The sequence below is a fragment of the Phaethon lepturus genome, unplaced genomic scaffold, assembly GCF_000687285.1.
Source record: "Phaethon lepturus isolate BGI_N335 unplaced genomic scaffold, ASM68728v1 scaffold15369, whole genome shotgun sequence".
Classification (NCBI taxonomy): domain Eukaryota; kingdom Metazoa; phylum Chordata; class Aves; order Phaethontiformes; family Phaethontidae; genus Phaethon; species Phaethon lepturus.
Genome location: NW_010565649.1, coordinates 2182 through 29650, shown reverse-complemented (window position 1 = coordinate 29650; position 27469 = coordinate 2182). Strand labels below are relative to the sequence as shown.

General features: G+C 40.0%; 1 protein-coding gene across 1 annotated transcript in view; it reads left to right on the top strand.

Annotated features, from left to right (window-relative positions):
- Window positions 1–27080, top strand: part of GUCY2C (guanylate cyclase 2C (heat stable enterotoxin receptor)) — a 46799-nt gene extending 19719 nt beyond the window's left edge. The window contains exons 11-27 of the mRNA XM_010295252.1: window positions 1648–1729; window positions 4061–4166; window positions 4695–4757; window positions 5350–5421; window positions 6373–6477; window positions 7728–7814; window positions 11941–12073; window positions 13875–14012; window positions 17665–17753; window positions 18494–18585; window positions 20221–20379; window positions 21761–21953; window positions 22345–22519; window positions 23463–23561; window positions 24322–24416; window positions 25042–25118; window positions 26681–27080. Of these exons, the coding sequence (XP_010293554.1) occupies window positions 1648–1729; window positions 4061–4166; window positions 4695–4757; window positions 5350–5421; window positions 6373–6477; window positions 7728–7814; window positions 11941–12073; window positions 13875–14012; window positions 17665–17753; window positions 18494–18585; window positions 20221–20379; window positions 21761–21953; window positions 22345–22519; window positions 23463–23561; window positions 24322–24416; window positions 25042–25118; window positions 26681–26855 (1940 nt within the window). The 3' untranslated portion in view covers window positions 26856–27080. The remainder of the gene's footprint in view (window positions 1–1647; window positions 1730–4060; window positions 4167–4694; window positions 4758–5349; window positions 5422–6372; window positions 6478–7727; window positions 7815–11940; window positions 12074–13874; window positions 14013–17664; window positions 17754–18493; window positions 18586–20220; window positions 20380–21760; window positions 21954–22344; window positions 22520–23462; window positions 23562–24321; window positions 24417–25041; window positions 25119–26680) is intronic.
- Window positions 27081–27469: the final 389 nt, after the last annotated feature.

Here is a 27469-nt window from a genome sequence, read left to right as displayed (position 1 = left end):
TATTTCTGCTCCTGGGCACATGCAGAAGTGCATTAGCCTTAGCTTGGCGCTTTTACTATCCATAACCAACCTGGCAATCTGCGAAACTAGATTCTCCTCTGCTGCCTTTGCCTGAGAAACTTGCTCAGTAGAGCAGGTACACTCTAGACATGTGGCCAGCAGACGAAGCTCTGCACTAATAGCCTGTTGCTCTTCAAAGGAAGTTTGAAGTACCCCTGATCTCCAAGAACTGACCCAAGACAGGCTTCAGTTCACTTTTGCACATTAAGACAATCAAAATTACAACCTTAAAGCAGTTCCCAGCCTCGCCAGTTCTGTCTGCCTGCTCAGGATTAGGACTCTTGTGTGCTCTGTTGATTTTGGGTCTAAGTCCTCAGATGCCTGAACGGCCCCATTTTCAAATTGTTTGGCACCTGGCAACTTCCAAGGACACCTTCTATAGCACACAAATTCCATATTGAAGACTAGAGTCCATTCAGTACCACTTGTCATCCCAACACAATGTCTACAGACGTGTTCAGAAATGAGTCCACAGTCTCCAAAGCTCTGTCTACAACAACTACAGAATCACTTCAAACAACTGGGCCAGTAAGGGGAGAACCCAGGTGCAAAAGGTTGAAAAGTTTGTGTATGTTAAAAGCTGTACCGTGATTTTCACCTTGACCTCTTCTTGGATTACAAGTTCTTGTAAGAAATGCCTTTCAATTCCACAAGAGGCTGTACTCTGTATCAGCTGAAATTCTGGGTAATCTTCATATGTATCCCATCCTGAAGCAACTTATATCAGTAAAGACTGATTCTGACTGATTCTGACTGATCAAGTTATAAAGTAAAGAGTAACAAAGGTATGGGTAGTTGTGGAAAATCCCCTGTCTAAGAGACATGTCTTTCTCACTGTGTGGGTACCCAGCATGACTGGAAAGGAAGAGACATACGTTACAAAGCCTGAATCAGAAAGTCATCACCGAGTATTGTGTTTACTGATAAAAACCATAGGGACCAAACCTTTGTTCCCCAGTTCAAAGAAAGCCTTATCCAAAGAAGTCAATGAAGAGCCTATTTTGCATTAAGCCCTGAGTATGCTGGGTGAAAATGCTTCCTGCCTGCCAGTGACTCTGACTTCAGATGGTCAACTGCTAATTCCATCTACATCCCTATCCCACAGAGAGTTGTAACCAAGGTTTGCCTCCACCATCCACTATTAAGAAGTTATTGAAAGAATAAATTTGGCAGCATCATTTTTTAAAATGTGGTTACTAAGAAAAGTCAGCTTTATTCCTCGACTATCCTAGTTTGTTTTTAAAGAGGACAAGACCTGGAAGCTCTCTGCTGAGCTGATGTGAGATCTAGTGCTGTTAAATTCACTTCCCACCTGGGTGTCCCTACAGGGTGCCCGTGCTTCAGGCAGGGATGTAAGACTGCACTGCTCCAGGTCATACTTCATTCTGCAGTGAAAGAGGCAGGCATGTGTCATCTCTAGGCACTGCTGGACTTTACCAAAGTGTCTCAGTTGGATGCAACCAAAGAATACCCCTGCTCAGCTACTGTGACTTGCACATGTGTGGGTGAGGGTAATTTCTTAAATATAACATTGTTTTTCAGTATCCTCTGTCAACTTGTTTATTTTTCAATTTTTCTTTTCTGCAGGCCCACACATCTTGACCATTGCTGTTTTTACACTCACGGGAACTGTGATTCTGGTTCTGATCATCTCTTTGCTGATTCTAAGGTACCAACCCCTTTGGCCCTCTGTTTGTCCTTGAACAGTTTTCCTCCTTGGGCAATGTCTTTGATCTCTCCTTGAAGAGCCATTCATTAGCTTACCTTACATACCTGGGTGGTTGCCCTCAGTGTGAACTCTTTAGCATATGCCAAATAGTGTCTGCATCCATAGCATTGCTATGTCAGGTTAATAATCAAGGGAAAAGATGGAACAAGGCTTAGAGTTTTTGCATCTGCTAAAAAGCTCTGATTCCTACACATACAGAGAAACATATGTCTCAGATTAATCTCCAGACCTTTTCCACTTACTGCCCATCTTTAGCTTACTTGGTGTTCACTTCCATTTCTTTAACCTACTGGTGACATAAAAGTTCAGTCTAGAAGGAGGTATTTGTCTTGAGTTACTATAGGAATAAAAACACTATGAGGTTTTGGTGTTTTCATTGCATCCTGTTTTTCAGTTTGCTCCGACTCAGTCCAACTCCTTGCATAGTGACTTTTCTAACAGCTAGAATTTCATAAGTATAACACAGTTCAGCTTTATCATGATGGAAAAGGAGAAATAGAAATCAATGATGTCTCCTTTTGCTGGAACAAATGCCACACCATTTCCAAAGTATATGGTTTTCTTTCATATTTAAAAATTGTCTTACCTGCGCATCTGTTTTCAGTAGCTCAGCATCCCTCTTTGCTTTTCAGAGAACTTCAGAAAAAGTAAGAAAATCCGGTCTTAAGAAAACTTGGTTAGAAGCAGATACTACTCAGGCTCCCTTATTTTGAGTGGACCAATCTGCCTTGCTAACTAAAACTTTGCATGAGGGAAAAATCAAAGAAGAAGGTATACACATCCAGTTGTACTCAAGAAGTGGAAGAGCTAATAATTGCCACATCTAAGCACTAACATATAAACAGACAAGTAAATTTTGTAATGGCTATAACTATTGATAAAAAATTGTCTGGACACAGTTTGGACTTGTTGTAAAGGGTTATGTACTCTTCCATATTTGCAGATGCACAAAATCTAAAGATTCTCTTTAGATTATTAGATTATTGTTGTATACATATCACTGTAATATTCCCAAGCATCAAATGTAGAAAAGATTCCTGAAGACTTTTTAAATAAAGCTTGGCCTTTTAGTGTTGAGATAATAGCAAACTTCTGAACTATAATTGCTACCGAAGATTTTCCCCTAACAAGCAAAGGAGAAGAGAGACTCAGCTATCAAAATTGACAAAATACCTCATTATTCTTTCTTTATCTCCCAAGTTTCTAGGACACTTGAACTATCCCACATCTCCCTGTGTAGTTCTGACTGATAAGTAAAAACGTAAAGTCCTCAAAACCCCATAACTAAATATTAGATCTAGTAGATTTTCATTCAATTTGATATATACTTAGTCACCAGCTGATATCAGTTTGAATTGAGGTGCATCCTGGTGATACAACACAGTTTTACAAGATTGAACTGAGAAAAACAGTTCTTACTACAATTACTGGTCTCCCTTTTCTATTACATGTGTGAGTTAAAATATGTTGGAAAAGGGAATATTTGTGTTATTAGTTAATACTATGGGTTGTCCCACTTGGAGCATTTGCCAGCAGTCATCAGGGTGTTGGAATTTCCCTGCAATCTCTTCAGTTAGTCCTGTGTTTTTTTCAGTAGAGGAAGGACTTGCACGGGTAAGTCTGTGGTTTGATGAGTGCTAGTCTTCTTGCAGCTTTTCTCTAAGAGAAGACAGTGTCTGCTCTGAAGTTCTGCATGGAAGACAGCAGCTTCCTTCTCGCTGTTCTGAGATCTCTTCCCTCATTTTTACAAAATGTGCAGAATAGAAGGGACATGCACAAACAAACATCTCATCTCAACACTGTTGTTACCTCCTCTCCTGGCATTTTAGTCAGACCAGTTCTTACCATCCAGTGTTGATGACAGGTTTTCCTCTGGCTTGTATTTGTTTGTGGGACCTCCCTTCAGAGTACATTCAATAACATGGAGGAGAAGACTATATAAAATCCAGACAGCCCTTTGTGCTTTAAATTGTTCTGACCTCCTTTGAGACTCTGGCAATTGCCTAGCAGTTGTTCTGCTAAATCTGTTCTGTTCTTTTCTGCTATGTCTATGGAATTGAATGAGCATTTAGGTTTTCCCAAAGCTAGAGGAATTAGAGCAGCCTCAAACTGCAAAACTGTACAAGAGCCACAGGTCTTGTGCTCAAGCCTTGCTCACCTGACACTCTATCCTTGTGTCATCCTGACACTGGAAGCTTCCCTGTCCTAACCTCCTGTTGCGGGTTTCGGTTCACTGGGAGGATATTCTGAACACGGTTGCTCGTTTTTCAGGAAGTACAGGAGAGATAATGAGCGTCGGTGGAAGAAATGGTCCCATATACCGCCTGAGGAAATCTTGCCTCTGGAGACCAGTGAGACAAATCATGTTAGTTTGAAGGTAAGCACGATGAAGCATGATGCCTGAAGCTGGGTGTTGGATTCTGTCCTCTAAAGACCATTGATAGCAGGGTGTTGGCATGCTCTGACTACAATGCAGGCTATGGCTCTGGTAGAACTAGGATCTGTTAAAATTTTTTTTTTGTAACCCTCATTTGCTATATTGAAGAAAAAAGAGATTATTCCCCATCTGAAATATATCTGTTTCCCAATGGTAAAGCTCATTTTGTGATGGGGGAACAGGCTGTGTATTGATTTCCAGTCTCTTCCACACCACCACTGTTACAAATTATTTTCCTGGGCTTTGTTATGCCTCTGTAACGCCCAAGAGCATGAAAGCAGCAGGCGGAGGCCCCGGCAGCTTGGGAGCGGCATGGATGTCCTACACTTTCTGTGGCATGTAGTGGCACTCCCGAGAGAGAGGCTCATGCTTCTCTGTGTGGCACACACTGACATTACATATCCCTCTGGACCTGCCAAGTGGGAAGTAGGTGATAATTGCAAGTTAATTATTCTTCTTTGTTCTCAGATTGATGAAGATAAGAGACGTGACACCACCCAGAGACTGCGCCAAGGCAAATATGACAAGAAGGTAACCTGACCTCAGTGTCCATGCTCCCTCCCTTAGGAGGGCTCTTCAAGGGAGTAGGATGTTCTTCTCCAGAGACAATTCCACCTCTCCCGACCTTGCAAAATAGCTTGATCTTATGAAAGGAATAAGCCATTTATTCCCTATCAGGTGTTTTGCATGTTGCTTACTGGTGGGAAGCAAAATATTAGAGTCCATGAACCCCTAGCCTAGTCAAGAGGCGCAGAAGTAGAAATGGAGGGACCAGAAATCTGATACAATTTGGTACCGAGGAGATGAACGGATTAAGGGAGGACAGGCCATTTACATGGCAATTCTTGTACATTCAGCACAGCTATCTGCCTGACTGAGATATATTTGTGTTGAGTTAAAATTTGCATAATTGACAGTTCTAATTATTTCCTATCTACCAGGTAAATCTTTTAAAGGAAATGTAACTCTGTTACTTATTAGCTGATTAACTGACACTCCAACAGCAAAGCAGTAGGCAGACATTTCTGAAGTATTTCTTTGTATGGACATTTCTTGGAAAAGAAGGATGAATTGCCCTTGTACTAAACCTATGATTTTTTTCCCATTGTTATTTTTTCTTCAGGTGGTAATCCTAAAGGATCTCAAAAACAGTGATGGTAATTTCTCAGAGAAGCAAAAAATCGAACTGAACAAGGTAACTGTTGCACGTAGCAACTGGACATTGCAGGGTGGGATGGAGCCTATGAGTGAAGTCATTGCTTTCCGCTGTCAGCTTCAACAGCCATATGCTTGTGCATGTTTATGAGGTGGATGGGTAATGAGTTCCTCAAAGTATATTGCTTGATGAACTTTCTCTTTGTGTGTGTGATCTCATCACCAGTTCAGAGCCTGAATTGTATGCCAGTGAAGCTGAGGATGAATGAAGTAATACATGGTCTGTCATATGGCCTTGCTAAATACATTTTTATAGCTGATGTTAAAAGGCAGTGCACTCTTTTTGCTCACATCATGCAAATTCATTAGTAGTAGAATGTTGTAGTTAAATCTTATTATTGAATGCCAAGTGCAGCTCTTTAAATATAAGTAACTGTCTGCTGACTTGTGCATACAGACTCTTCCAACATGAGAGATTAATTTGGCTGTGGTACTGCATCTTTTTTGAATGAATAGTTTTCCTTTTTACACAACACAGCTATACTGTGAATTCAAGAAGCTCTAAAAATATCTCAAAGTAAAATACAGTTATCTATATAAATGGAGAAATAAATAAATATCATGCAGCATCATTAAATTTTTATTAATTGCTCATTTACTGACCAATTCACAACATTCTGTCACTCATAATGGCTATTCTGGTCAACTGGGAGGTTTGAATAGAGAAGCAATAATGGAGACTATAGTGGGCTCTGGAATTAACTTGCAGTATCCTACTGCAGCTACTCTTATCTCCCTAATCCAGAAAGCTCTGGAATGACAAACATCTTGAAGTGCTTCACTCAGTGCTTTCCTACACACTGGTTTAAAGGAAACTCATACATCTTATCAGGGCCCGAGTTAAAAAGCCACATCACACAAGTATCCTTGACCTGTGTTTCTGTACTGACAATGATTGCTTTTAAAAATAGATGCAATGTTTTTTCTCAAGCTCCTACAGATTGATTATTACAACCTGACCAAGTTCTATGGCACTGTGAAGATAGATACCATGATCTTTGGGGTGATTGAGTACTGCGAAAGAGGTTCTCTGCGGGTAAAGAATTTTGCAGGTCTCCTTCCACCCCCAAATTATCAAAGTTCAAAGTAAGAAAAAAAATCCCCATCCCTATGTGTCCGGCCCTGATGCAGCAGCCATGGACTGAGCGAGTGGTGGCAGGTTTCCGACTCCGAGTTCCCCCTTCCTTGCTCGGTTCTCTCCAGCCTTCCCCAGCTACTGCCACAGCTGCCATCAGTTTGATTGTTCTCAGCAGCCAGAGGATGAGGTGACGTGCAAGCAAGGAAAAGTACAGGCAGAGCTCTGTCCAGGCACCAACCACCACCAGCCAGTATTTGTATTGTGTCCCCTAACTGGGAGCATATAGGTATATAGCATATAGCTATATAAAAAATATATAATAAGCTATATAAAAAGCATATAGCTTTTTCTTTATTTTCCAAGCTGTAGCTGTTGTCTCTGCTGATGCCCTTGTGGACCCCACAGTGACCCCAGAGTGTGAAAGGATAGACAAAAGAATATATTCCATATTAATAAGGGACAAACAGTTTGAGGCTGGAATATGGCAAATCCTGTGCTGTAAGGGACAACAGCCCTTCATTTGTGTTTATAAAAAGAAATGGTAAATTGATGCCTGGCAAGAGTTATGGAAAGACTTATGGTTTATTACTACCAATATTATTTCAGTGCTAATCATGAAGTAATGGTGGCATCAGCTCTTCTGCAGGCACACATTGTCTCTGCTTCTGAGTTCAAACAAAGGCACTCATCAGTAGCAGTGGTCTCTGGAACAAACTCACAGCAAGGCAGCAAAACAACAGCTCTATCTCTAGTTCTTCTCTTGTAAACAGGCATACTCATGGAGGTTTACTTTTAGCAATGGAAATCATAGGGGCTGGAAGAACTGTAAATAACTGGCACTTAAGATAAAGGAATAGTCTACTTTGAACTTATAAGGCCATGAGTAAACTGGTAGGAAATGGACTGTGAGCACAAGCCACAGAAATTCCTTTCTCTTCCTCTTGCACACCTTGCCCATTTCTGTCTCAGCTCTTTTGCTCTATTAAAGACTCAGCTTTAAAAGCAAAGTCACTATTTACCCAAACCCCTCTTTTCTGGAGCCCTCAATTTTCTAGCTCTTTGTATACCTAAAATATATTTCATATTCCCTGTTTTCTGAGTATACTCTTGCTCTAGTGCATGTACTCCCTATAAAAAACAACTCTTACAGTCGCTGGTTGAAAGCCTGTGTAATCCAGTTTAGAACCACTCTTTTCTTCTCTTCACAGGATGTTTTAAATGATAAAATCTCCTACCCTGATGGCACATTCATGGACTGGGAATTTAAAATCTCCGTCATGTACGATATTGCCAAGGTAAGTGGGCTGCTGACAGTGCAATGGTGATCAACCTGTCCTGTCTTGCAAAATGAATCCTCTGGAGAAGGGCAGCTCTCAGGGTCTTCTGCTTTCCTTCCTAGAGGATGTAAGCCTTTCTACTCTTTCCTCCTCTGGGAATAGGTGTATGAGGTAGGAGGAGACAGTGGCTTTTGAATTGAAGGGGGAAATGGGGAGACAGAGCTGGCTTTGGGCTATTTATAAACAAACAAACGAAGTATGCCCCAAAGAAATGTGACCCAAAGATCAGAGGGTTACAATCTGTTGACCAGTGGCTCTGATTAGTAGGACCTGTGCAGTCACAAGACCTACAAAACACACTGCTGTCAGGCCTCAGGTGAGGCATATAAAGGCATACTGTTGTTTTTCAAAATGATGGCATTATTCCAGCTTGTATCTGGAGGCAGGATAAACTTTTTCTAAATAAATTGTTTATTTTGCATTCTGATTTTCTCACTCACTAGAGTGAAAAACTGGAAAATAGAGCTATCTACTTCAGGCAGTACGAGAGGAAAGAAATTCATCCTGTACAGAAACAAAGATTGGTTTTCGGTACCTTTCAACAAATCTTTACATCTTAGGTCCTTGTGGCAGGAGGACTCAATATGAATGGTAAAGGAAATTCTAGTCTACATTAGAGACTTGTCTCTGTTTAGCTGGTAGTTAAGGAGCCTTTATATTTCACAGGTATAACTATTCATTATACCTCTGCAGGTAATGTAGAGAATTACCTCTGCTTTTTTGCCAGTGCTCAACTGCTCTCCTCTTCCTATGGCTGGTTTGCAGTTGGACAGTCCTCTCATTTTCCTACATGCATCAGTTCAGATTTGGTCTCCACGATGAATGACTCCACTGTCTGTTCTAAAGAGATATTGAAAATCTTGCTTGTTATTAAAGCCCCCTTAATCCAAATTGTCACAGTTTGTTGGCCTTGTTAATGACTTTCAAGTTCAGTTAACATTTAGCATTAAGTTTCATTTTAAATAGCAGCAGTGGAGTTTCCCTTGCTCCTTATAGCATATTGAAAAAAAGGGTATTTTTTAAGCCTTTGCAATTCACCTTCAGATGTTTCCTAAGAAAATAGTGATTAGTACTGTCTCTGTTTATGAGAAGGAGAAGAAAATCTCAGTCTCTCTGAAGGGAGCAACCAAATGCCCAGTGACTGCACTGGGACCAGGACTTCACAACCAATTCACCGCACCATTGGTAATGGGGACGGGACGTGGAGTCTGAGGATTGGCGGTGCACCGCATCTCTTCTGTGGAATGACTCCTGAGCACTATTAGCCATGTTAGTAGAGATGGTTCACAAGATCTTCCTAAAAACTTGTATGTACCTAGGAATATCAGGAAACTTACTGTCATTTGGATGATCTGCCAGTCTCTCCTATTCCTTGACCTGGTGCTGTGGTGGAGCCTCTGGGACCTAGACATTTCAATGAACTTCTTGTATTGCTTCTCACAAACCACAGCTTCCCAACCTCCAGGCACCCTGTCTATTTTTACTTGAATGGCTTCTTGCTTTACATAACTCACTTCATAGCCCTTCAGCTCCAGTTCCTCTCATCCTAGCATTTGCCCTTTTCAAGTCCAGCCCCAGCTCCCCAGGCTGTTAAAATCCCTATGACTAGCTCCTGCAGTTCCTTTGCCTTCATTTTGATATGCTCCTCCCTCTCCACACCATACTCCTCATACTTTGCCTACTCTTCATCTGGCACAGAAGCTGCTGCATCAGTGTTTCTGAACAGAGGAGGCTGTATCATTTCTATTGCCTGGTACAGCTAGCCAAGCAGTGACTGTTCCTAGAGCATCCCCTAGTCCATTAGAGGAGGTGGGGTAAGCAAAAGGGAAGCCCTGAACTGGCTACATTTACTTTTTTTCCCCCTTTTTCCCCTTTTCTTTTCTGTCTTTGCTGTCTCTAGGTCTGATGGCACCATCTGTAGCTACACGGATTTGGTTACATGTGATCAAAGAGCTCTGATGAAAGGTGTGCTAAGAAGGAATTGCAGTAATCAAGCCTTGCAGTTGTTAGTGCATACACTGTCGTTGCAACACTGTTTATTAAATAAGGGGCTGCTGCAGGATATTGTGCAAGGGATTGTAATATTCTTGCACTGTGTCAGGAAAAGGGTTCTCAGTCAGAACTAAAGCTTCAGAGCTTCAGAGCAGAGGTCACAAGAATGCCACAAGGATTTAAGAGTACTGCACTGAAAGTCATTATAAATTTTGAAAATCACATTGTGGGTTCTTAATAGGTTCTGTGTTTTCAGGGAGGTGCATAGGATAGATGGGAGCAAAGAGGAAAATGTTATCAGGCACATTTATAGGACTTCTGCCTCCAGAAATTGTTAACAAGAATGCCCTGGTATAAGGAAATCAAAATTACCTCTGTCTGCCATTTGATGCTGAAACTGATTAGGAATTCTGCTGTAGCAATGGGTGTATTTCCTGGCTGATGAAAGCAGGTGCTGGAAGAAGGCACAGCTGGAGGAAATAGAACAAAAAGCAGGCAAAACATCCTGGATAGTAACATCAGGGCTGCATGATAAAAGCGGCTTAATCAAGAAATGTATTCCTTGGATATAGTGTGCACACAGTCTCTGTAAATTTTGGCATGGTCTAGATAGGTCCAGGATAACCAGTCCAACAACATTCTTCAAGGATTGCATCTCTTGCAGGCTGCTTGTGTCTCAGACATACATCTACTGTGCCCAAAACTCAGCTTACGTCTCAGTGATCTCTTGTAGCATTTTCTGGTCTGTTCCCAAATACGGGTACCAAGGGAGAGAAAACCCAGCATGTCATACAGTGTATTCATGACCACAGGGGCTACATAACCCTGATTAAAGTCTATCTACCAGTTTGACATACAAGAGGATGAGCTATACACATAGGAGTCTAAGTGGAAGACCATTTAGAGAAGAAACTAAACAGATATGATGTACCTGTTCTGGCCTCCACAGAATATAGATTGTGCTTCATATACCGAGCTACAGAAAAGAGGACTATAGGAAGAAAACCAACCAGCAGTAGCCTATAAGTAGGTGTGAGCTTAAGTAGTTCAGAAGAGAGAGATAAAACAGAATAAATAATAGCAAGAGGGTGCAAATTAGCATACCTACTCCCTTCTTCAGTTTACGCCCACTTACTAATGTTCTTTTCCTGCTATGCCTCAGTGCTGGCCCCTTCTTATGTATTGCACCATATTCAAGTGTCTTAGACTAAATGAGATAAATTCAGAGGTGATAAGTAAAAAAGGTCAAACTACACACCTTTGTACACCCATGTTGTGAGTCAAGAGTCTGAATCTTGGGAAATATAGTTGAAACTGCATTGGCCGGTCCTCATGGTGCCCACTTCCATGTTCAGCTCATAGATAGCTGATATGTATTGACTAGTACAGAGAAAACTATAATCAGTCAGGTCAGAAGAGACCTTTATGATTGTGTAATCTGACCTCCTGCCTTAAATAAGCCTTAGTGCATCATCTAACACTCTCTGCATTGACACCGCTTTAGCCCCCTGTTTTGCAGAAGAGGATGTGCTGCAATGTTTCTGAATGAAGTTTCTGGTGTATGGTAATCTTGAAAGATGATATAGACATAAAGAGAAATCCCTCTCACACCTGTGGTATCCGTTGGATGAACATGTAGTTGGAAGCACTTTTTTTTGTGTAATATTCCAACAAATCTGTACTAAATTTACCAAAAAAGCTTTTATTGCAAGTTAAATAAAAAATTCTGTGGGAGGAAATAAATCTTCCTAATTCCTTAATTGTGTTCTAATCTTATCAAAATCCAAGATGCTATGTCAGACTTTTGTTAACTAAAAGGAAGGATGGTCTTTCATGACATGATCCTTCTAATGATCCATCTCCTCATTTCTTAACATTGACTGTTCCTGTCATCTTGGAAAGTCTCCTCTGTAAAATAATATTTGTTTCCCTTGATGACAGGGAATTGTGATTTATGCATATCCATTGCTGATGAAGGCCATTTAATTACTTGGACAGATATTACATTAATACTTCACATTCTTGTTGAGCCTGGTAACAGCTGAGTGTCTCACAGAGTCTTGCTTTCTTCCTCTTTTATTATCAACCACAGGGGATGTCTTACCTGCACTCAAGCAAAACTGAAGTCCATGGTCGACTCAAATCTACAAACTGTGTAGTAGACAGTCGCATGGTAGTGAAGATCACTGATTTTGGCTGTACTTCAATTCTGCCTCCAAGGAAAGGTAAAAACAGTACCCAATTGGACTCTCCTTCATGGTTTCCAACCCAATGGAATTTTCTCATATTCATAGGCCAGTAGGACCTAATGACATCTTGTACACAGTCCAAAATGTACAATATGATTTTGTTTCATTTTTTGTTTCATCATACAAATGATATTTGAAAACAGTGTCTTAACTTAAATAGCACTATAAAAGATAATTATTAGCAGGTAGAGAAAGAAATTAGGCAGTGTAGGTAGGAAGGGAAGGAAAGATGAATTTTCAGCTTATAGTTTAGAAAACAGAGATTTCACATGTGGTTGAGATGCAAGAAATGTTTTCAGCATTCAAGGCCTTCATGCAAACAGCTCTATTCATGAGTAATGCTGAACTTGAGTGAAGAGAAAAGTTAGTTAAGTACCACATGTCATTCATCAGGTGCACGTGTTAGCACATCTAAACATTAACAGTTATGACTGCGATAATCCTTAAAAAAATCTGTAATGATAGGCAATGATAACCTTAATGTTTTTCATGCCTTAGACAGGAATCTAGTAATATGCATTCAATCTGATTGGAATAATTTCAACAGTGTTTTAAAAATTTTTTTTAGTAATCTCATATTCATATGACATTTCTGTAAAATAGAGCACTCCTTTCTACTCATCTTTTCCTTCTTATTTGATCTTGAGTGAAAAGACCAGCCCACCTGAAATTATGTCATCTGAATCTGTGTAGTAGAGCTTGGGGTATAATAAGCACAGCACTGTGCCATAACTGTAGTATACGATCTGAGAAGAAACTGTGCAACTGGGTTGAGAGAAAATTTTTACGTTCAGACACAAACATGCAAGAGTATCAATAAGAACAAAAAAAAAAGTATGAGAAGTGAATGTAAATGCTCTATTCATTCTTCATTTTATGAAATTAATATTTAAAATCATATTATTACATTGTAATGTATTTCTCTTCTTTCATTGCTCATAAGATGAATGCTTTGACAAGCAGCCTCAAAATTTATGGTTACTAGATTTCTTTCCTTGAAGAAAACTTACTGTTTCACAAGAGATCTACAGAGTCATTGTGGCTGGATGTTGTAGCGTGATATTGTAACACTGTCTTCAGGGTCACTGTGTCCAGGTCACTGTTATGATACATCACCAGCATGTCATAACAAACTGTCATACCATGGCAGCATTCTGGTTTTGAGTTAGAATGGTTCTTGTTGCACTAGAAATACAGATTAATAATATCTGTAGAAAGAAAGTGGTTATGAGCAGGTAATATTATGTCAGGCTCAAAAGCACTTGAGAATTATTTCAATAGATTCATGATATCAAGGCTGCTGGGAAATATTACAGTCTTCTCATTTGACTTCTTGTATAACAACCTCCATACATCTAGCTCAATAATTTACGGCTGAGCTTTTTTTTTATAACACTGGCATTCCTTGGTTTTATACGCATATATTTCTAAGAAGCTCATAAAAGGTAGCGAAGAAAAGCAAGTTCATTGCCTATAACCATAACTTTTCTGGAGGTGTGAGGGTCTGCATCTACAGTGGAAAACAGCAGGGTCAGCAAATCTCAGACAATTGAAAACTACCACATCAGAGCTTTATCTAACCTGTATTGATGTCAGCTTCTCAAGAAAAATGCTAAAATAGGAAATAAACAGTACCAGTGGTCTCTGGGTTTGACATGGAAAGAGTTAAAGGAAATCTCACTACAGCCAATGTATGCTCTGTGAAGGATCACCCTTTTTCAATTACTTCTCTCCCCTCCCCCTTTACCTCATTGCCCGTTGTCATCTGCATCTTCAGACCTGTGGACAGCTCCTGAGCATCTCCGTCATGCTGATGTATCTCAGAAGGGTGATGTGTACAGCTACGGGATCATTGCCCAAGAAATCATCCTACGCAGGGAAACTTTCTACACCGGACACTGCTGGGACAACAAAGGTAAATGCACAAATTTCTCCCCCATTGCAGCCTTCTGGGATGGTGTAGCTGTAGCTGGCCCATTCTCCACGTTTTGTGAAAGGCACTGTCTCCGATAGCTGCTTGAACTGCTGCTTCTTTCACTGTGTGATGAATGAATAGCCTGTTTGAAGGATCTCACTGTGGGGGGCAAGTGTCCTTAGTTTTTCTGTAAATAAAGTTTGCATTGAGTTTTCTTGCCCTTTCTCCTCCCTCCTCACCTTGGCCACAGCATTACAGAAATTAACATTATACGATGCTTTCCAGACTTACTGTAACATTTAAAGGCCACAAAGGTTTTTCTATTATGAGTTGTGCACAACGTATAATAATTCACTCTTATTAGGCATCGTAAATCAGTAATGTCAACACAGATCAACAAAAACTCAGCAGCATGACACAAGAACAGTTGGCATTTAAAAACTGTCAATTCGGACTTTACTCAAGCCTATCAAAAGTAACTTTAGTGATTTAACTTCTGTCAGAAAAAGCATCTCCTCCTGTAGTGCATCCATTAAACCCTATTTTGTGCATTTTGTGATATTGCCTTTGACTGGCTAACAGCCCAGTCAATCCCAGTTCCCAGAATCTAGGCATTATTATATATTAGAACTGACATAAAAGCATGTGTGGGTTTGGGGTTTTCCTAGTGCAGTTGCCAACAACAAGTTTAGACATTGCCTTTACCTCTGAGTCATTCTGATAGACCTGCCTCACATTTGTTAAAACATCTAAAGCTGCAGCTGGACAGCCTAATAGCTCTTTTCCTGAGTTACATTTGAAAATAACTTCTGGGGCATGTTCATCATCCTACATTATCACAAATCTATGTTCATATTTGGGGAAACACAGTATTTCACATCACCAACTCTTTAATATAAATGTAGACCTAGAAGAGATTAGAAATGCCTGTTCCTCTTCAAGCAAACTCTTCAGAACTCCATGCTTAAGATAAGGTAGAGAAAATAAAAGTCTTTCTATTCCTTTTTCTTGGAAAGAGGCAGGTACAATCCTCATGAATGCAAGGATGTTACAAATATCACTAAAATAGATGGAGAACGGTAAGAGCAATGCTCTTCCTTGCTCATTTTGACTTGCAAAGCAAATCCATAGCAAACTACATTCTTTTAACTGTTCAGCAGTTACAGCCTTTCTGTGTTATGCTAATGGTTATTAAGTTAGCCTCAGACAGTGTTTCTGGGCTGTTCTGAGATGTGGTGGCATCCTCACTGCTCTGTGTTTGATCCTGGCTGTCATAGTCACAATCTGGTTCCTTGTTTTAAGTTTGACCTGTTTCTTAACACTGCATTTTGTCATTTTAGAAAGGCTGTCCCTTTCAAATAACATTAGGTTAATCCATCCAACTGGAAGAATTTTTAGCACCTCTAGGTGCTGTTGCTGGAGGTGGTCACATATATCAGCATGTTTAGTAAGACAGCAATAAACTTACTGGGTCTGAAGCTGGTTTGGTAAGTCTGGATTCAGGGTAACTTAAAAAAATTCTGCTTTGTAAACTTCAGTTGAGATTTTAAGTTTTGCATTCAGTGAGGAGATTGTTTTCTCCCCAAAGCTTTTTTCTTAAAAATGTTAGTAGATGTCTAAGATATATATTGCTGATCTGATGGCTTCTGTATTATTCTTTAGTTTTGATTATGCAATTTGAGTAAATGTGTTCAGCGTAGTTTCAGCAATTCATCAAATTTTGTGTAACAGAGAAGAATGAGTGTTGTTATATATTGCTGAAGTGGCTCCTCATTTAAATGTCTGGATTCATTCATTAGCCAAGATGAGGCAGCAAGTGGGTGGACCATACTTATTCAAACACCTTTGAATTTTGGTTTTGGCGTCATCTAACTTTGGATGACAGTAGCTCAAACTTGGGGCTACCATTAGTTTACAGATATCTAAGATAAAAAGAGGGAAAAGAATATCAAATTACAGTCAATATTAATGGGTAAAGAAATGTCCCCATTGCATGTTAGATTGATTTGTTTTTTAAGTCTCCTGCAGAAAGTCTGTCAATGGCTAAACTATCAGAAGTTAATCTCTGCAAGTTAGAAGACATAATACTGATATTTCAGGACAATTGATAAAATGGCTTCTCCAGGATTTCATTGGCAGCAGCAAGGACTATGTTCAGATGTTGAGAGTTGTTTAAAAAACCATGTACCTAGCCTCCATCCACTGACTTAGGAAAATTAAATTCAAACTTCCAGGTTTTCAGTGAGCCAATTTTATCAACCTGCAAATATGTATCAATGAACTTAACATACAATCATATTGCTACTAATGAGAGAAAGGAAGTCCCACAAAGACAACGGGCATACAGAACGGGATTTCTAATGTACAGAAGCAGCTAGGTCATAGCCGTCTTCACTGACTTCTCTGAGACAGCTGTTAATGCTGGCTGGTTGCTCCACTCTTCTGCAGAAACACCTCATTCACTGCTCAAGACTGTGAAATTTTGTCATGTACCAATGCTCAGTTCAAGCTGCCTCCTTGTTCCACTATTTTCTGGCACTGGCTAATTGCACTGCTGCTAGTAGTTGCTATTTTTCCACTCTCAGGTTGTGCACAGCATGGAGATCCAACACATTCCTCTTGCAGACATGAGGCTTACATAGATTCTTGTGTCTCTTGTGTCACAGAAGACTTCTTAGCAGTCTCTCCACTCCATAGCATTTGGGAGACTGAAGTCTCCTGCTCCTTCACTAGTCTGTAATTTCTGTACCATAAAGCTGGAAACTACTGCATCTTTTTAGGGTGATCATGCATGCTGGGCATGCTTAGGCATCCCTAGCTCTCTAGACTTGCACATACTGTCACGATTACACACCTTCCTCATCTCATTATATGCTTTCTTCAGTAAAATTGTCTCCCAAATATAATCAGACATTATTAATAAACATGTTTCACATGTGTTCACGGATCCCTTTCAGTTTCTCTTTCTCTCCCTCAGAGGTGAAAAATTGCGTCTCTTTTTTAACTCCCTCCCTCTGGAACTCTTGAGGTCTGGAGGAGAAGGACAGAGAGAGATATTTTTTGCTTTAGTTCTCACTTACTGTGCTTAAATCGAGTTGTGCAAACACAGCCTGCATTCTCATATGTTCAGAATCTGAATAACTTTCATAGAACAGATTTAATGAATAAGAGTACAAATGAGCTAACAAATGCAATGTTTTTAAACCGTATACAGTAATAGCCTAGTTTCAAGGAAGCTGAGCATCTGCAGGACGATTTGAACTGCTCTGATGAGAGTTGTGTATCACCACACTCCTGATCAAGTCGCAATGGGCTTTTCAGATTGTTTTTTACTGCAGCTGTACTTCATGCTGAGAGGCACACTAATAATGCCTAACGTTCATTTGGGAAGATGCCATAACCATGTCTACCGTGACCAATAAATACTCATGTACATTCCTGTTCATTTTGCTTTCAGGGGCCTTCAAGCCAGCCTGTTTTGATCCTGTGCCATATATTTAGAAAAGCTCCAAAGTTGAAATGCACATCAAAATGAGGGAACTGTCTTCAAGGCTTCTGTTTGTACACTAACTCATAACATCATAGGATGTTATCCACAAGGAATGTGCTTATGTTTTTTTGTTTAAAACTTTCCATCTTTTTCCCATGTTAGAGAAACTTTACAGAGTGGAGAGCGGCAAAGGAGTGAAGCCTTTCCGACCAGACCTGTCCTTGGAAACAGTGGGAGAAAGAGAGATGGAAGTAAGCTAATAATTAACTAAGCCATTTTCTGGGTGAAGGGTGGAAGTCCTGGCCAAATTAGAGCTCATGATCATGGGAGGATAAAAGCTATGCACATTTTATGCCAAATGCCCTAACCTCATGGGAAAAAACAGCATTCTGTAGCTGTTACCAGTGAAATGAAATACAACTCATGAAAATTATTTCACTGGAAAGAAACGGATGCTTATATGGTGCCACTCTTCTGACCGATTTTAAACATCTTTAAGATGGGATGAATCACACCTCAAATATACCTCTCTCCACTGACTATATAGACCCTAAGGCTTCTTGTTCAGCTGAAAATGTCTGTATCACAGACATCAACATATTCAGCAATGAATCTCATTCTTTCTGGCTGAACCACCAGTTTCACAAAAATCCCAAACTCAGAATATTGGCAATACCAATGGAATTACCACAGCATTTACATCCATGTCGATAACGGTATCTGGCACCGGCTGCAAGACTGGATCATTTACTTGCCTTTCATTTATGTATTGAAAATTCAAGTTAAGATCATGTCACTAGTCACCACAGAGTTAAGTTTAAGGTGCCTGCAATGAGTGTCCTAACCATAGATTCAAAACAGCTAGTCACACATTTTAATGTGTTGCTGGTCAAGAGTAACCGGAAATTCCCTAATGAACTAGTCCTGTTTAGCACCATTATCCTTCTATATCCATTACTCAGGTGGACTTTCCTTAAATTTTTGTTTGAAGGTGTATACACTAGTGAAGAGCTGCTGGGAGGAAGATCCAGAGAAGAGGCCTGACTTTAAGAAAATTGAGAGTACTCTGGCTAAAATATTCAGGTGAGCAGCAGGGGCTCTGTTTTTTCAAGATGGTCCAAACTCCTCCTAAGTGTTAGAAAACTAATATTGTTAAGTATGTAAGCTGATGTGATTATGATTCAGTCAGTGGAAAAACTGAGTGTCTTCATTTAGATCCTCTTTTTTTCTTTGGCAGAAAAGTAGGTGAGCACGTGCATGTGTATACGTAGATGTATGCACATGAGCATCTATGTATGTATTAGCTGAGTGAGGGTAAGACAATCACCATACCTCAAATTAGTACATTGTGAAAGTAGTAAGCTGGATAATTAGAGAGTTAAACCATTCAAGTAATTCACCCCCTTGACTAGATGTCTCTAGTCAAGAGTTGGATGGTGACTCATGTCGTCAAAGTTTCGGGAAATGAGTGCACATAAATGTTTGGAGGATGATTTGAAAGTTTGGATGAGCTGGGTTGTGCCATAAATGAGTTTGAATGGTCCCAAATTAAGCTGACTAGAAGTGTTGGATTGTAACTCACCAGAAGTATTAATTACAGGGTTTTGTTGTTATAAAGTTGTGGGATAATAAGGGCCATAGCTGGATAAACCCTGTGGGTTTATACAGGCCTTTCACCTGGCCAATGCTGCATTTTTTCTACAGAGTTTAGTCTGAATTAATTATTTCCATGTCCAAACAGTGAACTTTTCATCACTTCTGTTGGGAAATTGCTTCCCAGTTTTTAAATCTCCTCTTCAACAAACCCCAACAGTACTTACATAATAATTTTTCATTTTACATGAGCAGAAGGACAACTCTACTATGCATAACTGAACGTATCAATTGAATAATCTTACTGCAGCTGAACGGAAAGACATCTTGGTTCAACTCCTAAGCCTCCATCCTACAAAAGCAAAGAGGTGGCCTCTTGCCACATGCAACATGGTGTTCTCCTCATGGGAGGGTCTAAGATGGTGCATCCCTGACATAAAGATTTGTTTAAAGTAACAGTGGTTTTAAAGTCCTGTTGGGTACAGATACTAATCTGACTCTTCCAGTCAGCCTGGCCCCATCTACTTTCAGATTGCTTCGGCAAGTGCAGGCTGCCCAGACAAACAGGGGTTACGAGTGGCTCGTGTCACCACACTTCTGCTTCCAGGAGTTAGTAGGCTGGAGTCTGCAGGATCTTGTGAGCACAATTAGCCCAGGGGCTGCTAATTGTTCCATTGAATTGTTCTGTCTTGTACGCAGGCAGCCCCAAATTGTTTTAATCTTTCTGGCTGAAGTCCCCGTCTAAACATTATATGCAATTTTATACTTACTATCTTTAGCTTCCTCTCAGGATTTGAGCTTGCCATTTGCTTTTTACAAATGAATGTTCATGGATTACCCAAGGTAACCTGGAGCTGACAATATTAGCAGGGCTAAGTGATTTAAGGGTGCTTTAAGAATTACCAGCTCCAAGTGACAAGAGTGGATCACAGACTCTCAATTCATATACATAAGCCCTACAAGCAAGAAAAAGAATGATGCACTTGAGGTACTTTGTATTCTAACTACATGGAAGTCAAACATTGAAAAGGTTTTCCGTTGCTCCTTTTTGCCTCTTTTTTGCTTCTCTCAACAATGTGCTTCCATCAATCTTTCTTGTTGGCTCCTGATTTCTGTTGTTCGCAGTAACTACCATGGCCAGACCAATGAAAGCTACATGGATACCCTGATCCGGCGTCTACAGCTGTATTCCCGGAACCTGGAGCACCTCGTGGAGGAAAGGACAGAGCTATACAAAGCAGAGCGAGACAGAGCAGACAGGCTTAATTTCATGTTACTTCCAAGGTAACTGGCCAGGAGGATTTTCACTGGCATTTTATTTACGTATATCAACTGATTCTTGGAGAATGGGTGTTGGGATTAATATTAATCTTCTATCTCCCCCCGCCTAATCTGATCCTGCTAGGGAAGAAAGAAGCAGCAGCTGTCCCTAGGGTCTCCATCCTATGGTGGAATTTCATGCCAAGATGGTACTGGGACCCATTATCTTCCTCAACCTCTCTTCATGCACAGGATCTCCCTTTCCAGCACAAACCTCTTTTTCACTGCCTTCCTGGGAACACATAGATCTACAGTGATCCCACATCACAGAGCTCTGTTCTGCTCCAGCACCTTGCTAGGTAGAAGGACTGTCTCCAGCTGGAGAGCAGGAGTGCAGTCTAACTTCAGGCTGGGGTTTAGCAATGCAACAGAGGGGCTGAGGTAGGCTGGGCCATACTGGGCCAGACTGGGATAGATGGATGCTTCAGGGTATGGTATAGGATTATTATTATTGATACTATAATATTGGTAATACCAGTAATTTTGGTATTGCATACGTTTGGAATAGTAAAACTATCCTGGTATGTCATTACTAGTTTCAGGAGTACTTAAGTAGTCAGGGTATTGATTTTATAACTCATCTTTAAAAAAAGGTATCTGTTCAATCCAGTTTTGTGGAAAATTTGAAATGATCTGGCTGTGTCAACTGTGTGACAAGGAATCCACTTTTCTTTCCACTCTTTGTTGTTCCTACCATTCTATTATTGTCTCATTGTAGATGGAACACAGCATTGTACAACAGCTGTAATTTTCTGGGTCTCTTTCTGTTATTCTCTTCTAATATCTCCACTAGGAACAGTTTTTTTCCTGGATTTAGAAATGCAAGAAAATTAAGGTCCCTCTGAAAAGATACTGGCTGTCATGGTATTGGATTTTTCTTCCATAAAATTATCAGACTATGATACCTCACCTGAACTCAGGATGAGGTGATGTAACTATCAGGATGAAATTAGTTCTGTGCTGGGGAAACAGAAAAATATGTCTGTTCTTACCTACTGTGTGCATGGAATGTAGAAGTTTCAGAATTTCAGTTTTCAAGTTGACTCAATATCCCCATTTCTGACCTAATCCAAGAAGCTCAGTTTCCTGTGCCTCAGTTTCCTCATGGCTATTAACACATTTGGATTTTGTAAGGCTGTAGTGCATTAATTAGTAGTAAGTGCTTTGAGGTCCCTGGCTGAAAGGCATTATGGGCATCTAAAATGTGATTACAATGGCAGTTTTCAGCAAACTATTAGATGTTTCCTACACAGAAAGCAATGATATGATTGGGTTGTATGAAAAAATACCTTTAATATTAAACACAGACTACTCATCTGTCTTCCTGCCTTCTCTATTTCCACAGGCCAGTAGTAAAATCTTTGAAGGAGACTGGCCTGGTAGAGCCAGAGCTATTTGAAGAAGTCACTATCTACTTCAGTGACATTGTTGGCTTCACCACACTCTGCAAATACAGCACCCCTATGGAGGTGGTAGATATGCTGAATGATATCTACAAGAACTTTGACCACATTCTTGACCATCATGATGTTTACAAGGTGATTAGCTCTGCAGTTTTGCTCAGTTAAAAACCAGGGGACACGTAAATCAAAATGGATGATGTGGTGGATTTGGGAATCTGCCTTTTAAGCAAAGACAAAAAAGAGAAAAACAGGTCAAGATTACCTCATTTCAATATGCTTTCAGTGTGCCTGCTTGTACCAAATTTTCTACACCAGCTGATTACAGATTCATTAACTGGAGTCCTGGGTACAGTTGTAAACATTCATATACAAAAAAGGTGTCAGCTACCTTAAACTAATCAATCCTGCTGTCTAGCAAAGAAATGTTTGCTCACGAACAAGAGGATCTGATAAAACCTTTCTGCTTTTAACTAAATGTGTATTTTGCTATGCCTGCAGGTAGTGAGTTCAAATTTTGTTTCCACAGGTGGAGACCATTGGTGATGCTTACATGGTGGTGAGTGGCTTACCAAAAAGGAATGGCAACCGGCACGCGGTAGACATCTCCATGATGGCTCTGGACATCCTCAGCTTTATGGGATCTTTTGAACTGAGACATCTGCCGGGTCTGCCTGTTTGGATTCGCATTGGAATTCACTCTGGTACACAGTAGTGCTAAACAAAACAATGACAACGTTGTTGCCTTGTTTTTGAACAGAATAGACATCCATAGAAGATCTGGTAGTACATCATAAGCAACTGCTCTCCTCATGAAGAATCAGGTTGAAAACAATGTACCTAGAGGAAGAGCAATAGAAGTAAATAAGCCACTGGCTTGCTCCCCTATAGTGAAATAGCCCATACCCATTCATTCATAGCTTAAGTCAGTAGCAATTGCCATTTTTCCTGCTGTGATTAAGCCTGTTGTATCAAAAAGCCTTCGCAGATCATTCCTTCCCAACCAAAGCAGAGATCAGCCATGGCCAGATATGCTTGTCTAGCCACAAAATGCAGGCCTGTATTTTCTGCTTTTGGAGGCAAAAGTTCTCACATGCCTATGTGGGAATTAATGTTTTAATTAACCCATAAAAATATTTTTTCTCAAAGGGAATCTGTAGATAGCTCAAGCAGATAGATCCCAAGTACTTTGAGAAATTCTGTCTTTGCATTTTTGTTTGTTTCAACAACCACCTGAACACCAGCTGCCAGAGGAGGAGCATATCTGTGAAAGTGACTGAGGCACTGGGAAACCCTTTGAGGCACCACTATGCACCACTCCATAATGAGGCTCATTTTCGTTTCCTCTTGCTTTCAAACATGACATTTAGTAACTGTATTTTTTTCTGCACAAAAATTGTGTTTAAATACAATTAACACTGTGCAGCCATATCCTTTTTATGCGCTTATTGGATTATGCAAGATGAACAGATCTAGGCTTGGTTTGGAGTGGAAGGGAGTACTTTGGGAAGTGAGGTACAAGGTATTGTCATTGGTGAGGAATGCAGAGCTTCAGCAGGTACCACACTGCTCTGCAACAGCAAGACACCTTCCAACCAAATAGTGTTTTGATCCACCTTTTTTTCATTCTCTGCATTCCATTTCTAGGTCCATGTGCGGCTGGTGTGGTTGGAATAAAAATGCCTCGTTACTGTTTGTTTGGAGATACAGTGAACACAGCTTCGCGGATGGAATCCACAGGCTTGCGTAAGGATTTAATTTTAGCTGTCAGTGTGACAGGACCAAAGGTTATTGGTTAGTTTGTGACTGAAGTGTCTGTTTTCAACTGAGAACAACTTATTATCAGCTCGCAGAAGTTTTAAAGATTAAGAAGCCCTATTTGTTTTGATTACCAATTGTTTCACTGTCCTGCTGGGCAACGAAGAATTGTTCCTTGTTCACGCTTCAGTGCTGGTAACGGGGAGTATGTAGGCTGGTTCGCTGGCTGAGTTCCTCTGGAAGATATGATACTTATGTGTCCAGGATTTAATTTTACTCTATGAATGGGAGATTTTAGTTTGACCTAGGATTGTATTACAGCTCTGTTGTGTAAATATGCTGACAGTATATTTTAAGTTGAAGCAATTATGTCTTCAACTTCACCATTAGGGAACTGTGTCAAGAGCCAGTTTGTCTTCCTTCTGCCCAATGTCTTCACATGACTATTCTCTGTATAGGACACTCCCAATTATTCTTTTCCCTTTTGGCACCTAAATACTGCAGATACCACAGTCACCTGTATTTCAGATCAATGGCTGTACCAGCTATTCCTTCCTAGATACAATGCTGTGTAGTGGAGTCAGATTTTTTGTACAGCAGTGTATTTGATTCTCATTAATTTGACTCTCAGAATTTATGTTGATATTAATTGGAGGACCTTCTGCTATAGCACCAGCTTTCACACATACTTAATATGATTATGTGGTACACTTCCAGATTAAGCTTTCATTGTGTCTTTATTTTCAAGCTTTAAGGATTCATGTAAATGGTTCCACTATTAACATCCTGAAGAGAACAGACTGCCGATTCCAGTATGAAGTGAGAGGGGAAACATACTTGAAGGTAACCTTTACCATGCACATGCATGAACACAGAGAAGAGGGATAGTATAAAGGTATTACATAGCTGAGAGTACCCTGCAACTTAATTAACAGCTAGGGATCAATTGGTATCGCAGTCTCTAGTGGTTGAAGACACTTCTATAAAGACAATGCAGGCAACGAAGAGCTCCCTAAGTCATAAATTAAACCAACGTAAAGATGTGGTGAATAAATGAAGCATACCATTTGTAACAGAAAATTGTGGAGTGAATTAATCTGATGGAAGGGAAGCTGAATCTATTGTTAATTTGCTGATGCTCCAATATCTGACTGTCTATCTACCAATCCATTTATTTCAGTCTATTATACCTGGCAGATGTCTGTACTTGGGAGCTGATGGCAGGCAGCACAGCTCACCTCTCCCGTGGTGTGTGTTTCAGGTCATGCAACAAGGGAGTGGGTGTGCAGCTGCATCTCCCCCATTATTCTTCTCACATCTGATTTTTAATCCTTTGCTGTGAGCATCAGTTACTGAAAACAAGCACACACACCAATGTGCAATACAGTATTATTTAAGTAAAGTAACTATGGGAAATTGCATTCTAATCCCTAAATTGTGCTTTCTCTTCTTTGTCATACATATTTAGGGCAGAGGAACAGAGATTACCTACTGGTTGACGGGTACTGAGGACAAGAAATACAATCTCCCAACACCTCCTTCTGTGTAAGATAGTTTTTATATGTGAAAAAGGGATGAGAAATTCCCAGTCTTTGTGCTTTAGCCTTCACTGTTTCTCCCTGGCACTTGTGGGTTTTTTATACCACTAGACTTGCCTTCAGTAGGTAGAGGCTTAACAATGTATGTGCACATAAACGTGTGTAAATATTCATGACACGGGACTATGTGTGCTGAAGGTTATTTGTATATATAAGAGCTTAGCAGGTTCATTTCCTTGGAAGGGAAATACGACTTAAAGGACAAGTTGCTGATGTAGTAAGTGCAAGAGATGGATAGAAAAATGAAAAACATCAATATTCCCAAAACTTTAGTCCTAATGGCACCTGTGTGTGACAGTACAGTGAGAGGATAACTGCAACTGAATGTGCAGCTCTCTGTAATACCTTGTTATGCCTGTGAGATCTTGTGGAGGAATTTGTAGGAGGAATGAAACTTGAGGATTTTGAGCAGTATTCTGCTAGAAGAGACAGACAAAGTTACTGTAGCATTGCGCAGGCATAAAGCCTTTAAAAATTGAACAAAAGCTTACTTTCCAATACATAAGAGATAAGTCACCAAGAAAAAAATACGAGGTTGATATCTTGGAACTGAGCTATCATTTTGCATTAGTATTGAATAAAATACAGATATAGTGCAAGTGCTGTTTTTGAGAAACTATGTAAAATTGAAGTGAGAATAACTGGTTGCATTTATTTAATGTGTATTTTGCATATGAGTACTGCATTATTTCCTGCAAGTTCACTAAATGTGGAAGTTCCTCACTTTCTGCTCTGAACCCCTGTGTACAGTGGCTCTTTACTAAGTGTGAATTTGCTTTGAAATGACAGTGTTTCAGTACAACTTGAAGCAATTATATATAGTACAAGTGTTTGTCTCTGGGCAGAGCAGGAAATTACTCTTGTCTAAACTCGTAACTCCTTTTTTGAATTAATATGATCATTTGAGACTATCACAATTATTAAACTGTCAGTTCTTCTGGAATTCAACTATTGAAAGTACCTCTTGATCTGGATTACTGTGATCAGTGGTGTCTTTGTCTTTGCTTCCTCATATAGGCTGTGACTGATAAAAGTGCCCCTTAAAATTGTTATATGTGGGGTACTCCAGCAAAAGCCAGACACGCTGCAGAAATTTATGAAAAGGTGGCAACCTGGTTATGAAGGCCACCTGAAGTTGAATCGTGGAAGTGCTGGTACCAGTAATGGTGTTGAGAGCTAGAATCTATTTTGAGTTGAGTTAATCCAATTCATGCCTTCCTTTTCATGCAAATGACACTGAATTTTTTTTTTAAGGTTGGTAATGACACAGCTACAGACCTCCTGTGCAGAGACAGTGAGCCATACTATCTGGAAAAACCACATGTAAATTCTGAACTCTATTCCCAAATCCAGAACCTGAATTTGGTTCTGCCCACACTTTCTATCAGTAGTGTGTGAATGTCATGAAGATAAACATAGGATAGAAATGTTTAAAAACCACTGGGGATCTGGGGATCACTAAAAACATGTGAATCACTGCATTTTTTGTTTCCATCCTGTTGTTTTCAGGGAGAATCAGCAGCGGTTACAAGATGACTTAGCAGAGATGATAACAAATATTCTTAAGAAAAGGGAAAATGAAGGGTTCAAGACACGGGAGCTTTCACGGGTGGCTAGCTACCGATCAGGTACCCTGGAATACCTGCACCTGGCCAGCACAGAGAATTCTGCCACATATCTTTAAAACTGGATGTTTAGTATGACTCAGAAAGCTGCAGCAGCTCTCTGGAGTACTTCATGTGAAGGCTGGAGCCTTCTGTTCTCAGCTAGAGGAGAAAGAAAATACTTTTTCAAGCATCCTTTCTACGTCCTACCTGCTATCAGTAAATCAAACCTCTCTTCACTGTGATGTCAAAATTGTTGGATGACTTCAGTAGGACACATGCAGCCTGATTTGAGGTAAATGAAAATATCTGCACTTGCGTCTGGAAAATAGTGGTTTTTTTGTTTTGGTTAGTTTTTTAAATGTGATAACCTGTTCAATAATCCACTTCTGAAAATATTCACAGTGAAACCTTAATTTGTAATGATTTTTAAATGTTGTATTTAATTTATAATTTTTATTTGAAGAAAGATTGGCTGTAATATGTTTGAAAATAACATTAAACATATCATAGGTAAATCCTGGATGTGTTGCCCTTTTGCTGCTTCTGTTGTTTTCCCCTGTTTCTCACATGTTTTGTTTAATCAAGTTGACTTTGTTCGAGAGACAATACTTCTGTTATTTACCTTGGGAGATTACTCCAGAAGCTGTATGGTTTCTAAAGCTTATCTGAATCTCTTGGGCCTGTAAAATGA